General features: G+C 40.6%; 1 protein-coding gene across 1 annotated transcript in view; it reads right to left on the bottom strand.

Annotated features, from left to right (window-relative positions):
- Window positions 1–268: 268 nt before the first annotated feature.
- The window catches only part of LOC140716339 (centrosomal protein of 72 kDa-like), a 44451-nt gene continuing 27211 nt past the window's right edge, over window positions 269–17508 (bottom strand). The window contains exon 6 of the mRNA XM_073028976.1: window positions 269–1463. Coding sequence (XP_072885077.1) covers window positions 1174–1463 — 290 coding nt within the window. The 3' untranslated portion in view covers window positions 269–1173. The remainder of the gene's footprint in view (window positions 1464–17508) is intronic.

Genomic DNA, 17508 nt, shown 5'->3' with positions numbered 1-17508 from the left:
TCCAACTGTGACAAGACTGCTGAACAGATCCTGACCCGGATCTGGGCCGTACCTTCCAAATATCTGGACCTGACTTGCACTACCTTACTTTCCCTTTTCTATTTTCTAATTATGATTTCTAATTTAAATTTTTATTATATTTACTTTGATTTGTACTTCAGGGAGCACGGAGAGCAGAAACAAATATCATTGTGATGGTTGTACGCTCTAGTATCAATTCTTTGGTGACAATAAAGTAAAGTAACGTAAAGTTTAGTGAATCGTAAACTAAGAGAGGTTTCATTTTACAGTCTCCTTTGGCATTGGAACACATAAGCAAAGTATATCTATCCAGGACTTGACATAGGATGCTTAGGAGTCATAGTTACATATTTCAAGCACAAAATCACTGCAGTATAGGTAAAAACAACCAAAGTTTAAGAGCGCAAGATTGCACATCCACACGTTACCAAAACCAATGCTAAACTGGCAGGAGTGAGACTGTGGGGCGTGCGCACGTGACTTGTATTGGCGGGAAAGCAGTGCTCCTCACATAACTGTGAGTTCTGGATGCATATATGGAGAAGTTGGTAGAAATAGGTTCCTCACATAACTGTGAATCCGCATTGTCTGAAGATGCATGTAATGAGCATAGGTGTACTAAAACACCCCTTTCCCTAGTTCTAACACCAAACATAATTTTGACTCTGCTTACATGCTCACAAAATATAAATTTTACCCAACAGCAAACATTTTAAGTACAATATATTCAATATCAATATAAAGTAACAAACTGATACATAAAATTCATGGCTGAAAACTGACCAAGCTTAGTTATGGGTTCTGAAGAACTGAAAACAAAATGATAACATGTACTCTTTTAAGCCTGTTCTGTGAAATTCCACTAATTCCTGTTTTCACAAAAGGGAATTAAAGGAAATTGTCATGATGTCAAAATGTGCCAATGAAAATCAGCCAATCAATTTTTTGCCTAAGCTCACCTTTGAGTTTTGCTGGAAACATAAATCAGTAAAATCAGTTTTACCTGGGGTGCCGGTTATCTTCCAGAGGCAACACCTCCAAATTGTTGTGAATTCGTGGTGCGACATGTAGGTTCGATCAAGGGGGTGGGGTATGATTAAGAATACAATCAACTAATATTTGCAAAATATTTCCCATATTCACAATACCACATCAGTCTCCCAATACTAGAGACAACTGAACACTGGAAAAAATTAACTTAGTTAAATGAACCGTGTTTGTTACATTTCTATCAGTAAAGCTTCTCTTTAAACAAGTTGTTCGAAGGGATATTAAAGAGTTGCTGGGTGATAATAACTGTTGTCGATCAACAAGGCGGTGAACAGTTGATGTTCCATTATGCGATATTTGGCTAGTAGAAAGCATTCCTGATCTGCGAATGCTGGTACTGTCATCCTCATCGATACTTCTACAGCTCCTGTATTTGGTAGTTGTTTTCACATCTGGACAGTTTAAGAAAATGAAAAATGGGAAATGATCAGTATTTTGGCATAAACAGGTAATTTTATCAATCCACATTTACAATAGAGTATTCAGTTTATGTTCATAAACATTGTAGCTCTCAGTTACCCCATTCTTAAATTTGGTGAGATTATTTGCTTTTATTTGCTGGATATTCAAATTTTCTCTGCCATAACAAAACCTGTGAGAATCCATTTATTTCTTTTTTTTTTCCATCTGAAAATGTTACTCTCAATACCACAATGGAATAATTGCAAACATACTTCCCAACAGAATGTAGAGGACCAGACTGCTGATTAAAACGATCGCAACACAGACCCCTGTGGAACACCACGAGTCGCCAGCAGCCAACCAGAAAGGACTCCCTTTATTCCCACTTTGCCTCTTGCCAATTCACCACTGTTTTATCCAAGCTAGTGTCACTTACGAAACAGAAAGCAGTCTGCAATCAATAATGGTTTTGCTTCTAAATGTTCCTGCCTTACTTTCACAATAACAGCAAAACTAATTTTAATGGTTTGGTTGGAGCAGTTAAACTTTGAAACAAACTGTCTGCAATTAAGCCCAATACACTTCATAAAATTGTCTAGGTTTCCAATGTAGCCATTTGTGTTTTTATTTATGGTCATTATCACCCAGTACTCATTGTGTTTGAACCTGTTTATTCTTTTATTTGCTGCCTTTTTTTGAACTTGACTGTCTATGCGCGTGCTGGGCCACATTATTTTACTCATTAGTAAACACAAAGTACACTGCAGATGCTGTGGTCAAATCAACACGCACAACTGAGGAACTCAGCAGGTCAGGCAGTAACTGTGGAAATGAACAGTCAACTTTTCCACGGATGCTACCCCAACTGCTGAGTTCCTCCAGCGTGTTGTGTGTGTTTATTTACTCATTGTTTCTCACCTCGTTTTGTTTTTAGCTTGTCCATCTCGCCGTGCTTCAACTGATCAGTAGCACTTTGCCTGTTGCCTATCAGCCACTGCTTCACTTACACCAGGTATTTTTCCTGTAATACCACGGGCTCTGAACTTGTTAAGCAGCCTCATATGTGGCACCTTGTCAAAGGCCTTCTGAAAATCCAAGTATACAACATTATCTGATTCTCATTTGTCTATCCTGCTTGTTATTTCTTCAAAGAATTCCAACAGATTTGTCAGGCAAGATGTACCCTTGAGGGAATCATGCTGAATATGGCAGACTTGATCAAAAACACATCCTTAACAATCAACTCAAACATCTTCCCAAGCACTCAGGTCAGATGAACTGCCCCATAATTTCCTTTCTTCTTCCTCTCTCCACTATTTTCCAGTCTTCCAGAACCATTCCATCATCACTCATGCCTCCACAGACTCTTCAGCCACCTCTTTCAAAAGACTGGGATGTAGACCATCAGATCCAGGTGTCATACAATACCTACCTTCAGGCCTTCCAGTTTCCCAACACCTTCACCCTAGTAGTGGCAACATCACATACTTCTGACCACTGACACACTCCAACTTCCACCATACTACAAGTGCCTTCTAGAATGAAGAATGATTCAAAATATTTATTTAGTTTGCTGCCAATTCCTTGCTCTTCATTACTACCTCTCCCGCATTTATTTCCAGCCATCCGATATCCACTCACCTCACTGTTTACAACTTCTGGTATCCTCTTCCATATTATCGGCTAGCTTACTTTCGTATTTCAGCTTTAACTTCTTAATGACTTTTTAGTTGGCTTCTGTTAGTTTTTAAAAGCTTCTCAATCATCTAACTTCCCACTAATTTTTGATATAGGATGTGCCCCGTCTTTGGCTTTTATGTTGGCTTTTGTTAGCCATGGTTGTATCATGTTGCCTTTCAAATATATCTTCCTCTCTGGGATGTGCATATCCTGTTTCCTAATTGCTAACAGAAATTACAGCCTTTGCTGCTCTACCATTATCCCTGCCAGTGTTCTTTCTCATCAATTTTGATCAGCTCCTTTCTCATGCCTCTGTAATTTACTTTTCTCCACCGTAATACTGATATATCTGATTTTTGCTTCTCCTTCTCACATTTCATGGCAAACCTGATCACAATATCATCACTTTCCCTCAGGGTTTCTTTACCTTCAGCTCTCTAATCAATTCTGGTTCATTGCACAACACCCAATCCTCAATTCTGGTTCATTGCACAACACCCAATCCAGATCAGGAGATCTCTAATGGGCTTGAACCCGAGCTGCTCCATGCCGAACAAAAAGACAACATCCACTGCTTTACCCTCATCAACTTTCCTAGTAGCCTCTTCAAAAAATTCAATGTTTTGTCAAACATGACCTTCCACTGTTACGGATTCAGGCAACAATAAATATATGAGTTAGGTAGGGGTTTTTATAACAAATACCACATTTATTAAACACTGAAAACAAACCCCCCAAAAGTAAACAAAACACTAACGTAACTGGAAATCAGCTGCTGTGCGGCAGCTTAAACAGTTCTTAAAGTAATGAAGCTTAAACAGTTCTTAAAGCGATGTTGCAAAAACAGTTCTTCAAAGTAGTATTGCCAAAAGTTCAAAATGCTCACAGTCCATTTAAGGGAGAGACTTTTGAAGACGATTTAAATTCTCTTTCACGCCGTGTTGCTTCGGTTCCCAAGATCGAACTTTTTCCCACGAAGAATTTACGAAACGAAACGGCTTAAAGGCACTGACCTTTCCTTTATAACACCGTTCTCAATCCTTCTCTTATATTTCACAGAGATTAACACGAGAACAGTCAACGAATTCCTTCCGAATAAGGATCGAACAATGTCGAACCTGTTTCACTGTCGAAATCGATTCTCCTTGATCTTTAACTCCCGAACTCCGATCTTCACTCTCCACTGATTCTCAACTAGCAGTATTGTAAAGAAACTGCTGGCAATGACCTTTTAAACTTTAGGCATTAGATAAAACTTCATCTTTCAACAAAACTGCGTCATAACATTAAATCACGCAGCGGCATGAACATGGCAAATCCAGCCACGAACTGCCCCTCCTCACAGGGAGGGGTCCTTCTTTTATACCCTGTAAACAAAACCTGTCACATGACCTCTACTGGCAGGAAAATGACGTCACTCCACCATCACAAGACTATTACCTCAAGTCCAGTATAGCTTCAACCCCAGTCACGCGTCATGTGTCACGGGTACGTAACACCTCCCTCCAAAAAAATACATTTTTGGTCTGACAAGAACAAAAATTTCAAAAATTATTTCCAAGGAAAACAAATGTATAAATTTTATAACATACACAATATACAATACAGTATCATCATATAACATCTTACAACACAGTAGGAGTGTTACAATTGTAAAAAAAAACCACTCCAAAAAAAATTACATTGTACATTCAACATCGTGATAGACAATCAGCAACCACATTATCTTTACCTTTAATACAAGTTATCACAATATTGTACTCGTAACATCAAACTCCAATTTAATAACCTTCTGTTTTTGTTTTTCATCTTACTCAGAAAAACTAACAGATTATGATCAGTGTAAACAATAAGTGGTTTTTGAGTTGTACCAACATATACCTCAAAATATTCCAAAGCTAAAACAAGAGATAACAATTCCTTCTCTATTGTCGAATAGTTTCTTTGATGCTTATTAAATTTCTTAGAAAAGTAAGCTACTGGATGATCAACCTCATCACCCTCATTCCTTTGCATTAATACTGCTCCTGCAGCCTCATCACTAGCATCTACAGCTAATGAAAAAGGTTTTTCAAAGTTAGGTGCTTTAAGCACAGGTTGTTGACATATCATTGTTTTCAATTTTTCAAATGCTTCTTGACAAGGCACTGTCCACACAAACTTCACATTCTTCTGCAAAAGGTTAGTTAATGGAAGGGCAACATTAGCAAAATTCTTACAAAATTTTCGATAATATCCTACCATTCCCAAGAATCTTCTGAGAGTTTTTTTCCCCATTGGAGTGGGAATCTCTAAAATTGCCCGAACTTTTGCCTGAACAGGAGCTACCTTACCTTGACCCACAACATAACCAAGGTAAGTCACAGTGGCATGTCCAAATTCACTCTTAGCTAAATTAATAGTTAAGTTAGCTTTTGAAAGCCTTTCAAACAATTTATCCACCGTAACAATGTGTGCTTCCCAAGTATCATTTCCTGTCACTAAATCATCAATATAAGCATCAGTATCTTTCAATCCCTGAATCACAGAGTTAATCATCCTCTGGAAAGTACCTGGGGCATTCTTCATCCCAAATGGAAGAACATTATATTCATATAACCCAGATGGAGTTACAAATGCAGAAATCTCTCTACCTCTGTCCATTAATGGAACACACCAATACCCTTTCAATAAATCAATCTTTGTAAGGAACTTGGCTTTTCCAACTTTATCTACACAATCATCTACTCTAGGAATTGGATATGCATCTGATTTCGTTACAGCATTCACCTTCCTATAGTCCGTACAAAACCTAATACTACCATCTGGTTTTGGCACCATAAAACAAGGTGAACTCCAATTCAAGTTAGAATGTCTAATAATATCATTCTCTAACATATATTCAATTTCTTTCTCAGCAAGTTCACATTTTTCTATGTTCATCCTATATGGGTGTTGTGTAATAGGTTTGGCATCTCCAACATCTACATCATGCGAAGCTATAGTAGTCCTTCTCGGAACATCTGGAAACAAATCCTTATATTTAAAAATTAATTCCTTCATCTGTTGTTTCTGCTCTAGCTGTAAATGTACTAGTTTCTCATCAATATTTTCCAGAATGGTTGAATTTGGTAACCTAACAGAAACAATGTTGGATTTAGAATGAAATTCAGATGAATCATCTATCATGTTCCTAGTTACATCAAACTCATTCTCACTAACCACAACAGTCACAGTATCAGATTGTTTCCCAAAATATGGTTTTATCATATTTATATGGCAAAGTTGTGTTGACCTTCTACGATCTGGAGTTTTTATCACGTAATCCACATAATTGATTTTAGACACAATTTCATAAGGACCATGAAATCTAGCTTGTAAAGGATTTGTTTGCACTGGGAAAAGAACCAACACCTTATCTCTAGGCTTAAACATCCTCATCCTAGCTTCTTTATCATACCAAGTTTTCATTTTCTCCTGAGCCAACTTTAAATTTTCCTTGGCTAAGCTACAAGCTTTATGTAACCTGTCCTTAAATTTCAAAACATAGTCCAACAAATTAGTGTGTATTTCCTTACTAATCCACTGTTCCTTTAATAAAGCTAAAGGTCCTCTAACTCTATGCCCAAACACGTTCAAATGGACTGAAACCTAAAGATTCCTGTACCGATTCCCTTACTGCAAATAAAAGTAAGTTTATACCCTCATCCCAGTCACCTTCATTTTCCACACAATATGTCCTAATCATATTCTTGAGGGTAGAATGAAACCTCTCCAAGGCACCTTGTGATTCTGGATGGTATGCAGACGAAGTGATTTGCTTAGCTCCCAATTTATAAACTATCTGTTGAAACAATCCAGACATAAAAATACTGCCTTGATCAGTTTGTATTTCCTTAGATAATCCAAAATAAGTAAAGAATGTTATAAGGGCCTTTGTCACAGTTTTAGCTTTTATATTCCTAAGTGGTACTGCCTCTGGCAACCTAGACGAAGTACACATGATAGTCAACAAATACTGATAACCAGTTTTTGTCTTTGGTAATGGACCAACACAATCTACAATAACTTTAGAAAACGGTTCACCAAATGCTGGAATAGGTTGTAATGGAGCTACTGGTGTAACTTGATTTGGTTTACCCACAATTTGACAAGTATGGCATGTTTTACAAAACATCGCCACATCTTTTCTTAGACCAGGCCAGTAAAAATGTTTTAAAATCTTGTCCACAGTTTTCCTTACCCCTTGATGTCCACCTAAAGGCACACTATGAGCTAAAGTCAAAATCTCATTTCAATAAACTTTAGGGACAACTACCTGATAAACAATATTCCATTCCTCGCTTGCAGGAATTGTAGGCGATCTCCACTTCCTCATCAGCACTCCTTTTTCCAAATAATATCCTACTGGCACCTTCTCAATTTCACTATCTAGTAAAGCTTGTTCCCTTAATTTTATAATCTCAGGGTCTCTATTCTGCTCTGCTATCATCTCCTTCCGAGACAGAGATAAATCTTCATAGTCAGACTTACTCCAAGAATCTTGTTCAAACAACGAAGGCAAGAAAGTCTCTGACACATCCTCAAAACTCAAATCCTGAGTTGAACAGTCATGAGTAACAACCTCATTCTGCACATCAATCTTTTTAGCCATAGCTCTAGTCACAACACAGGAAGAATCTGTGTTAGAATTCATCTCTGGTTCCTCTGACTCCATTGTCAAATGCACTTCAGGAAAAACTTGTCCACCGGCCAAGTCATTACCTAACAATAAAGAGATGTCCTTCACAGGTAAGCTATGCTGTAATCCTACTTTAACAAATCCTGTAACTAACCCTGACTTTAAATTTACTTTATGTAAATGTACAGGCATAAAATCACTCCCAACACCTCTTATATAATTTACCTCACCAGAATCAGACTCTTCATTAAACTTCAATACACTGTCTAACATCAGTGATTGAGAAGCTCCAGTATCCCTAAGGATTTTTATTGGCACCAGAGTAGATCCTTCTTTCAAGGATACAAACCCTTCAGTTATAAAATGATCATATCCCTTTTTAACTTGGTCAGACTCTAACAAAACCTCATTTGTGTTTATCAAACCCTGTAATTTTACAGGTGCTTCAGTATGTTGCACACAATATCTGGAACTGCTTCCTTCTCTTTCTTTTTCAATCTGAAACAGTTAGCTATTACATGGCCAGGTTTCTTACAATAGTTACAAATAAGACCAAACTGTCTTTCCTTCACAGGTTTTCCTTCGTCCTTACCTTTCTCATTAACTTCTGATTTAATTTCTGATTTACCTTGAGTCTCCATGTTATTTTTCCTCTTAAAAATTCTGCCCTGAGGAAATTTATTCTTATGGATTAAAACATACTCATCAGCTAATCTAGCACAGTCCTGCAATTTATTAGTATCCCTCTCATTTAAGTAGGTCCTTACTTCAACAGGAATGCTTCTTTTAAATTCCTCCATTAAAATCAGCTCTTTCAATGTATCATTGTCCCCATTTACATTTTTAGAAGAAACCCATCTCTCAAAACACATAGCTTTATCATAGGCAAATTCCACATAAGTCTTTTCCACAGACTTCTTCAAACTTCTGAATCTTTCTCTATACGCTTCTGGGACTAATTCGTATGACTTTAAAATATGCATTTTCACAATATCATAATCTAATGCTTGCGCAGCACTTAAAGCTGTATAAACTTGTTGTGCTTTACCTTTAATTACACTCTGTAACAACACTCACCATTTATCTTTCGGGCACTCTGACATCCGAGCAATAGTTTCAAAATGTTGGAAATATCTTTCCACCTCTGTTTCACTAAATGGTGGGACCAATTTAATTTCTTGACTAGCAACAAACGGCTTTCTAGAACCAGAAGACTGATTCCCAGACCTTAACTCCACCATTGCATAATCAAATTCCCTTTTTTTCTGATCAGCTTCTAACCTACAATGCTCCAACTTCATTTGCTCGATTTGCAACTGCATCTCCAGATTACTTATTGGAAACGACTCTAAAGTCGATTCATCAAAAACACCCAAATCCACATAGTGTGACGCGATTTTTCTCTGTATTACAGCCTTTGATGTAGTCTGCAAAATACCTTTAAGTTGCAATCTACTAGCTATCTCAGACACCTCAGTTTTTTTCGCCTTCACTAACAACTTCGCGCTTGGCGAAACCAGAAACTCATCAATATTCATTGTTGCCGAATACTGCACACAAGCCAATCAAACAAAAGAATTGAGTATTCCCCTTTCCCAAAACACCGACTCAAAATTCAACAAGCATTTAAACTCAAATGATCCAATCCGGACGCAGCCCCCATATTTATGTTACGGATTCAGGCAACAATAAATATATGAGTTAGGCAGGGGTTTTTATAACAAATAACACGTTTATTAAACACTGAAAACAAACCCCCCAAAAGTAAACAAAACACTAGCGTAACCGGAAATCAGCTGCTGTGCGGCAGCTTAAACAGTTCTTAAAGTAATGAAGCTTAAACAGTTCTTAAAGCGATGTTGCAAAAACAGTTCTTCAAAGTAGTATTGCCAAAAGTTCAAAATGCTCACGGTCCATTTAAGGGAGAGACTTTTTAAGATGATTTAAATTCTCTTTCACGTCGTGTTGCTTCGGTTCCCAAGATTGAACTTTTTCCCACGAAGAATTTACGAAATGAAACGGCTTAAAGGCACTGACCTTTCCTTTATAACACCGTTCTCAATCCTTCTCTTATATTTCACAGAGATTAACACGAGAACAGTCAACGAATTCCTTCCGAATAAGGATCGAACAATGTCGAACCTGTTTCACTGTCGAAATCGATTCTCCTTGATCTTTAACTCCCGAACTCCGATCTTCACTCTCCACTGATTCTCAACTAGCAGTATTGTAAAGAAACTGCTGGCAATGACCTTTTAAACTTTAGGCATTAGATAAAACTTCATCTTTCAACTAAACTGCGTCATAACATTAAATCACGCAGCGGCATGAAGTCAACATGGCAAATCCAACCACGAACTGCCCCTCCTCACAGGGAGGGGTCCTCCTTTTATACCCTGTAAAAAAAACCTGTCACATGACCTCTACTGGCGGGAAAATGACGTCACTCCACCATCACAAGACCATTACCTCAAGTCCAGTATAGCTTCAACCCCAGTCACGCGTCACGTGTCACGGGTACGAAACACCACGCACAAATCCATGTTGACTGTTCCTAATCAGACCCTGTCTATCCCGATAATTATGCATGCCATCTCCAAGAATACCTTCCATTAATTTACCCACCACTGATTTCAAACTTACAGGCTGATAATTGCTAAGTTTACTCTTAGAACCCTTTTTAAACAATGAAACCACATGAGCAATATACCAATCCTCCAGCACCATCCCTGTTTCTAATGACATTTGAAATATTTCTGTCAGATCCCCTGCTATTTCTACACTAACTTCCCTCAAGATCCTAGGGAATATCCTGTCAGGACCTGGAGACCTATCCACTTTTATATTCTTTAAAAGCACCAGTACTTCCTCTTCTTTAATCATCATAGTTTCCATAACTTCCCTATTTGTTTCCCTTACCTTACACAATTCAATATCCTTCTCCTTAGTGAATACCAAAGAAAAGAAATTGTTCAAGATCTCCCCCACCTCTTTTGGCTCCACACATAGCTGTCCACTCTGATTCTCTAAGCGACCATTTTTATCCCTCACTATCCTTTTGCTATTAATAAGCTGTAGAAACCCTTTGGATTTATTTTCACCTTACTTGCCAAAGCATCTTCTTATCTTCTTTTAGCTTTTCTAATTTCTTTCTCACGATTCTTTTTACATTCTTTATATTCCTCAAGCACCTCACTTACTCCAGGCTGTCTATATTTATTGAAGATCTCTCTCTTTTTCCAAACAAAGTTTTCAATATCCCTTGAAAACCATGACTCTCTCAAACTTTTAACCTTTCCTTTCAACCTTACAGGAACAAAAAGATTCTGTACCCTCAAAATTTCACCTTTAAATGACCTCCATTTCTCTATGACATCCTTCCCATAAAACAAATTGTCCCAATCCACTCCTTCTAAATCCTTTTGCATCTCCTCAAAGTTAGCCTTTCTCCAATCAAAAATTTCAAACCTCGGTCCAGTCCTATCCTTCTCCGTAATCATATTGAAACTAATGGCATTGTGGTCACTGGATCCAAAGTGCTCCTCTGCACATGCCTATGTCACCTGACCTATCTCATTCCCTAAAAGGAGATCCAACACTGCCCCTTCTCTAGTCAGTACCTCTATGTATTGCTACAAAAAACTATCCTGCACACATTTTACAAACTCCAAACCATCCAGCCCTTTTACAGTATGGGCTTCCCAGTCTATGTGTGGAAAATTAAAATCTCCCACAATCACAACCTGGTGCTCACTACAAATATCTGCTATCTCCATACAAATTTGATCCTCCAATCTCACTCCCATTAGGTGGTCTATAATACACCCCTATAAGTGTTACTACACCTTTTCCATTCCTCAATTTCATGCAAATAGCCTCCCTAGACGAATACTCTAATCTATCCTGCCAGAGCACAGCTGTAATATTTTCTTTGATTAGCAATGCAACACCTTCCCCTCTTGTCCCTCCAATTCTATCACACCTAAAGCAACAAAATCCAGGAATATTTAGTTGCCAATCACACCCCTCCTGCAACCATGTTTCACTAATAGATACAACATCATATTTCCAGGTATCAATCCATGCTCTAAGCTCATCCACCTTTCTTACAATGCTCCTAGCATTAAAATAAATGCATTTAAGAAATTCTCCACCTCTTCCTCTCTGTTTATTTCTAACGTTGCAAACAACTTTACTATCTTCTTTTTCTTCCTTCTCCCATACATCTGTTCCTACACTCTAGTTCCCCTCCCCCACTGTATCTAGTTTAAATACACTGGAGCCTCTCTAGCAAACCTATCTGCAAGAATATTTGTCCCCCTCCAGTTCAGATGTAAACCATCCCGCCGGAACAGGTCCCACCTTCCCTGAAAAACTGCCCAATTATCTATAAATCTGAAGCCCTCCCTCCTTCATCTCATCTTCAGCCATGTGTTGATCTGTGCTATCTTACTACTTCTAAACCCGCCTGCACGTGGCACTGGTAGTAATCCTGAGATTGCTATCCTGGAGGTCCTGTCCTTTAACTTGGCGCCTAACTCCCTAAACTCACCTTTCAGGACCTCCTCACTCTTCCTACACATATCATTGGTCCCTACTTGGACCACAACATCCGGCTACTCACCCTCCCTCTTGAGAATACTGAGAACTCCATCTGAGATATCGCAGACCCTGGCACCAGGGAGGCAACAGACCATCCGGGATTCTCAATCTCTTCCACAGAACCTCTTATCTGTCCCCCTAACTATCGAATCCCCTATCACTACTGCTCTCCTCTTTTCCCTCTTTCCCTTCTTAGCTGGGGGTCCAGACTTGGTGCCAGAGACACAATCACTGCAACTTGTCCCTGGTAGGTCGTCCCCACCAACAGTATCCAAAACGGTATACTTATTATTCATGGGAACAGCCACAGGGGTCTGTCTGTCTATTCCCCTTCCCTCTCCTGACAGTCACCCAGCTACCTGTCTCCTGACTCCTAAGGGTGACTATCTCCCTGAAACTCCTGTTTATTTCTGCCTCTACCTCCCGAATGATCCGAAGTTCATTCAGCTCCAGCTCTATTTCCCTAACATGGTTTGTGAGGAGCTGCAGCTGGATGCACCTTTTGCAGATGTAGTCATCAGGGACAATTGTGCTCGCACTGCCTTCCCACATGCTGCAAATGGAGCACTCAACTGTCCTAACTGCTGCCTCCATTACCTACTCCTAAACTAATTAAATTAATTAAAGGAGCTTACCCAGCCTTACCTCACTTGGAGTGAAGCTCGTCCTCAGCCTCTGCTCACTTTTTAAATTCTCCTGCTGATCTCAGAGGCCAACTTTCACGCACATGTGCAGTCGTGCCTCTTTCAAACCTTGCCTCTGCCTGTTGTGCCGACGCTGTCCTACTCTGCCTCAGTCCACTCCGACGATGGCTGCTGTATATGGTGGTCTTTTTAAAAAATCTTTGGCGTGCTATGTCACGCGCCTGCGCAGTCTAGCCTCTTTACCCTGATCAGTTAAAAAAAAAATGGCTTCTCTCCGAGATGCCTTTACTTCTTCCCTCTCTGCCTCTTGCTTCTCTGAGACATTTGAGAAATTTCCCCCTCTTGGGATCCCGCACCAGCCTGATCTTCCCAGTCTGCCTCCATAAAGAAATCTCTCAGGATTATTGTGATTTGCCCTATTGGCATGCATTTTCTATCTCCCATTTTAATTTATAGACCATATCCTGACTACTAGTTGGTGGTCTGTGTATAACTCCTATCAGGGTCTTTTCACCCTTGCACTTCCTTCGCTCTACCACCAACAATTAAACACCTTTTGACCCATCATGATTTGATTTCAGTTTTACCAACAGAGCCATGCCACAGCCTCTGCCTTCCTGTCAATCCTTTCCACAGAACCATAGAACATTACAGCACAGTACAGGCTCTTCAGCCCTACATGTTGTGCCGACCCATATAATCCTTAAAAAAAAGTACTAAACCCACAATACCCCGTAACACTCTATTTTTCTTTCATTCAAGTGCCTGTCTCTCCAAGAGGCTCTTAAATACCCCTAATGTTTTAGCCTCCACCACCATCCCTACCAAGTCATTCCAGGCACTCACAACCCTCTGTGTAAAAACTTACCCCTGATGTCTCCCCTAAACTTACCACCCTTAATTTTGAACATATGCCCTCTGGTGTTTGCTATTGGTGCCCTGGGAAACAGGTACTGACTCTCCACCCTATCTATGCCTCTCATAATCTTGTAGACCTCTATCAAGTCCCCTCTCATTCTATGATCCAAAGAAAAAAGTCCCAGCTCTGCTAACCTTGCTTCATATGACTTGTTCTCCAATCCAGGCAACATCCCGGTAAATCTCCTCTGCACCCTCTCCATAGCTTCCACACCCTTCCTGTAATGAAGTAACCAGAATTGAACACAATACTCTAAGTGCAGTCTCACCAGAGATTTGTAGAGTTGCAACATGACCTCTCTACTCTTGAACTCAATCCCCCTGCCAATGAAGCCTAGCATCCCATAGGCCTTCTTAACTACCCCATCAACCTGCGCAGCGACCTTGAGGGATGTATGGATTTGAAACCCAAGGTCCCTTTGTTCATCCACACTCTTAAGTAACTGACCATTAATCCTGCACTCAGTCTTCTGGTTTGTCCTTCCAAAATGCATCAACTCACACTTATCCGGATTGAACTCCATCTGCCATTTTTCTGCCCAAATCAGGCTGCAGCCTGTCTATATCCTCTTGTAACCTTCGACAACCTGCAGCTCCATCCACAACTCCTCCAATCTTCGTGTCATAGACAATAGGTGCAGAAGTAGACCATTCGGCCCTTCGAGCCTGCACCGCCATTTTGAGATCATGGCTGATCAATTACTATCAATACCCGGTTCCTGCCTTGTCCCCATATCTCTTGATTCCCCTATCCATAAGATACCTATCTAGCTCCTTCTTGAAAGCATCCAGAGAATTGGCTTCCACTACCTTCCGAGGCAGTGCATTCCAGACCCCCACAACTCTCTGGGAGAAGAAGGTTTTCCTTAACTCTGTCCTAAATGACCTACCCCTTATTCTCAAACCATGCCCTCTGGTACTGGACTCTCCCAGCATCTGGAACATATTTCCTGCCTCTATCTTGTCCAATCCCTTAATAATCTCATATGTTTCAATCAGATCCCCTCTCAATCTCCTTAATTCCAGCGTGTACAAGCCCAGTCTCTCTAACCTCTCTGCGTAAGACAGTCCAGACATACCAGGAATTAACCTCATGAATCTACGCTGCACTTCCTCTACAGCCAGGAAGTCCTTCCTTAACCCTGGAGACCAAAACTGTACACAATACTCCAGGTATGGTCTCACCAGGGCTCTGTACAAATGCAAGAGGATTTCCTTGCTCTTGTACTCAATTCCCTTTGTAATAAAGGCCAACATTCTATTAGCCTTCTTTACTGCCTGCTGCACTTGCTCATTCACCTTCAGTGACTGATGAACAAGGACTCCGAGATCTCTTTGTATTTCTCCCTTACCCAACTCTACACCGTTCAGATAATAATCTGCCTTCCTGTTCTTACTCCCAAAGTGGATAACCTCACACTTATTCACATTAAACGCCATCTGCCAAGTATCTGCCCACTCACTCAGCCTATCCAAGTCACCCTGAATTCTCCTAACATCCTCATCACATGTCACACTGCCACCCAGCTTAGTATCATCAGCAAATTTGCTGATGTTATTTTCTATGCCTTCATCCAAATCGTTAACGTAAATGGTAAACAGCTGTGGTCCCAATACCGAGCCCTGTGGCACCCCACTAGTCACCACCTGCCATTCCGAGAAACACCCATTCACCGCTACCCTTTGCTTTCTATCTGCCAACAAGTTTTCTATCCATGTCAATGCCTTCCCCCCCCCCGATGCCCTGTGCTTTGATTTTACCCACCAATCTTCTATGTGGGACCTTATCAAATGCCTTCTGAAAATCGAGGTACACTACATCCACTGGATCTCCCCCGTCTAACTTCCTGGTTACATCCTCGAAAAACTCCAATAGATTAGTCAAGCATGATTTACCCTTGGTAAATCCATGCTGGCTCGGCCCAATCCTATCACTGCTATCCAGATATGCCACTATTTCATCCTTAATAATGGACTCTAGAATCTTTCCCACCACCGATGTCAGGCTGACAGGTCGATAGTTCTCTGTTTTCTCCCTCCCTCCTTTCTTAAAAAGTGGGATAACATTAGCCATTCTCCAATCCTCAGGAACTGATCCTGAATCTAAGGAACATTGGAAAATGATTACCAATGCATCCGCAATTTCCAGGGCCACCTCCTTTAGTACCCTAGGGTGCAGACCATCTGGACCTGGGGATTTGTCAGCCTTCAGTCCCATCAGTCTTCTCATCACCGTTTCCTTCCGAATGTCAATCTGTTTCATTTCCTCTGTTACCCTATGTCCTTGGCCCATCCATACGTCTGGGAGATTGCTTGTGTCTTCCTTAGTGAAAACAGATCTAAAGTACTCATTAAATTCTTCTGCCATTTCTCGGTTTCCCATAACAATTTCACCCAATTCATTCTTCAAGGGCCCAACGTTGTTCTTAACTATCTTCTTTCTCCTCACATACCTAAAAAAGCTGTTGCTATCTTCCTTTATATTCCTGGCTAGCTTGCGTTTGTACCTCATTTTTTCTCCCCGTATTGTCTTTTTAGTTAAGTTCTGTTCTTCCTTAAAAACTTCCCAATCATCTGTCCTCCCACTCACCTTAGCAAACTTACTCACCCATCCTTCCGCCTCTACGTCCAGGTCATTTATAAAAATCACAAATTGCAGGGGTCACAGAACAGATCCCTGCGGCACTCCACTAGTCACTGACTTCCAGGCAGAATACTTTCCTTCCACAACTACCCTCTGCTTTCTTCCTTTAAGCCAATTTTTTATCCAAACAGCCAAGGATCCACTTATCCCATGCCTCATGACTTTCAGGATGAGTTTCTCATGAGGGACCTTGTCAAATACAATGTGTATCCTTGAGTAGAAGGAAGTCTGAGAATCAGAACGGGAGTGCTGCATTTTGATTTTTTCTTCTCATCCAGGTTAAGAGCGGCAGGACTGCGCAGGCGTGTGACATCGGGCAGCGAAGCACGGAAGATTTAAAAGAAACACAAAGCTGGGAGCAGAGTAAAGGCTTAAGGACTTTGGCTCAACAGGCTTAGGCGGAAATGGGTGAGGCAAGGTAGGTTTAGTTTTCAGTTTTTCCTGTTACGTGAGGAAAGGGGGAATTACGAGTGTGAGGGCAGCTTGTTGTTTTCAGTGTCGGATGTGGGAGGTCCTGGAGTCTCCTAGCCTCCCGGACGTCCATATCTGTGCCAGGTGTGCCGAGCTGCAGCTCTTAAGGGACTGTGTTAGGGAACTGGAGTTGCAACTTGATGACCTTAATCTGGTCAGGGAGAGTGAGGAGTTGATAGAGAGGAGTTACAGGCAATTGGTCACACCAGGGCCACGGGAGGCAGACAAGTGGATCATGGTTAAGAGAGGGAAGGGGAAGAGTCAGGTACTAGAGAGTACCCCAGTGGCTGTATCCCTTAATAATTTGAATACTGTTGGGGGGAACAGCCTACCTGGGGGAAGCAACAGTGGCCATGCCTCCGGCACAGAGTCCGGCCCTGTAGCTCAGGAGCGGGAAATGAAGAGGAAGGCAGTAG

Source organism: Hemitrygon akajei, chromosome 25, assembly GCF_048418815.1.
Source record: "Hemitrygon akajei chromosome 25, sHemAka1.3, whole genome shotgun sequence".
Classification (NCBI taxonomy): domain Eukaryota; kingdom Metazoa; phylum Chordata; class Chondrichthyes; order Myliobatiformes; family Dasyatidae; genus Hemitrygon; species Hemitrygon akajei.
Note: the sequence above shows the minus strand (reverse complement) of the source record. Positions and strands in the feature narration are given on the sequence as shown.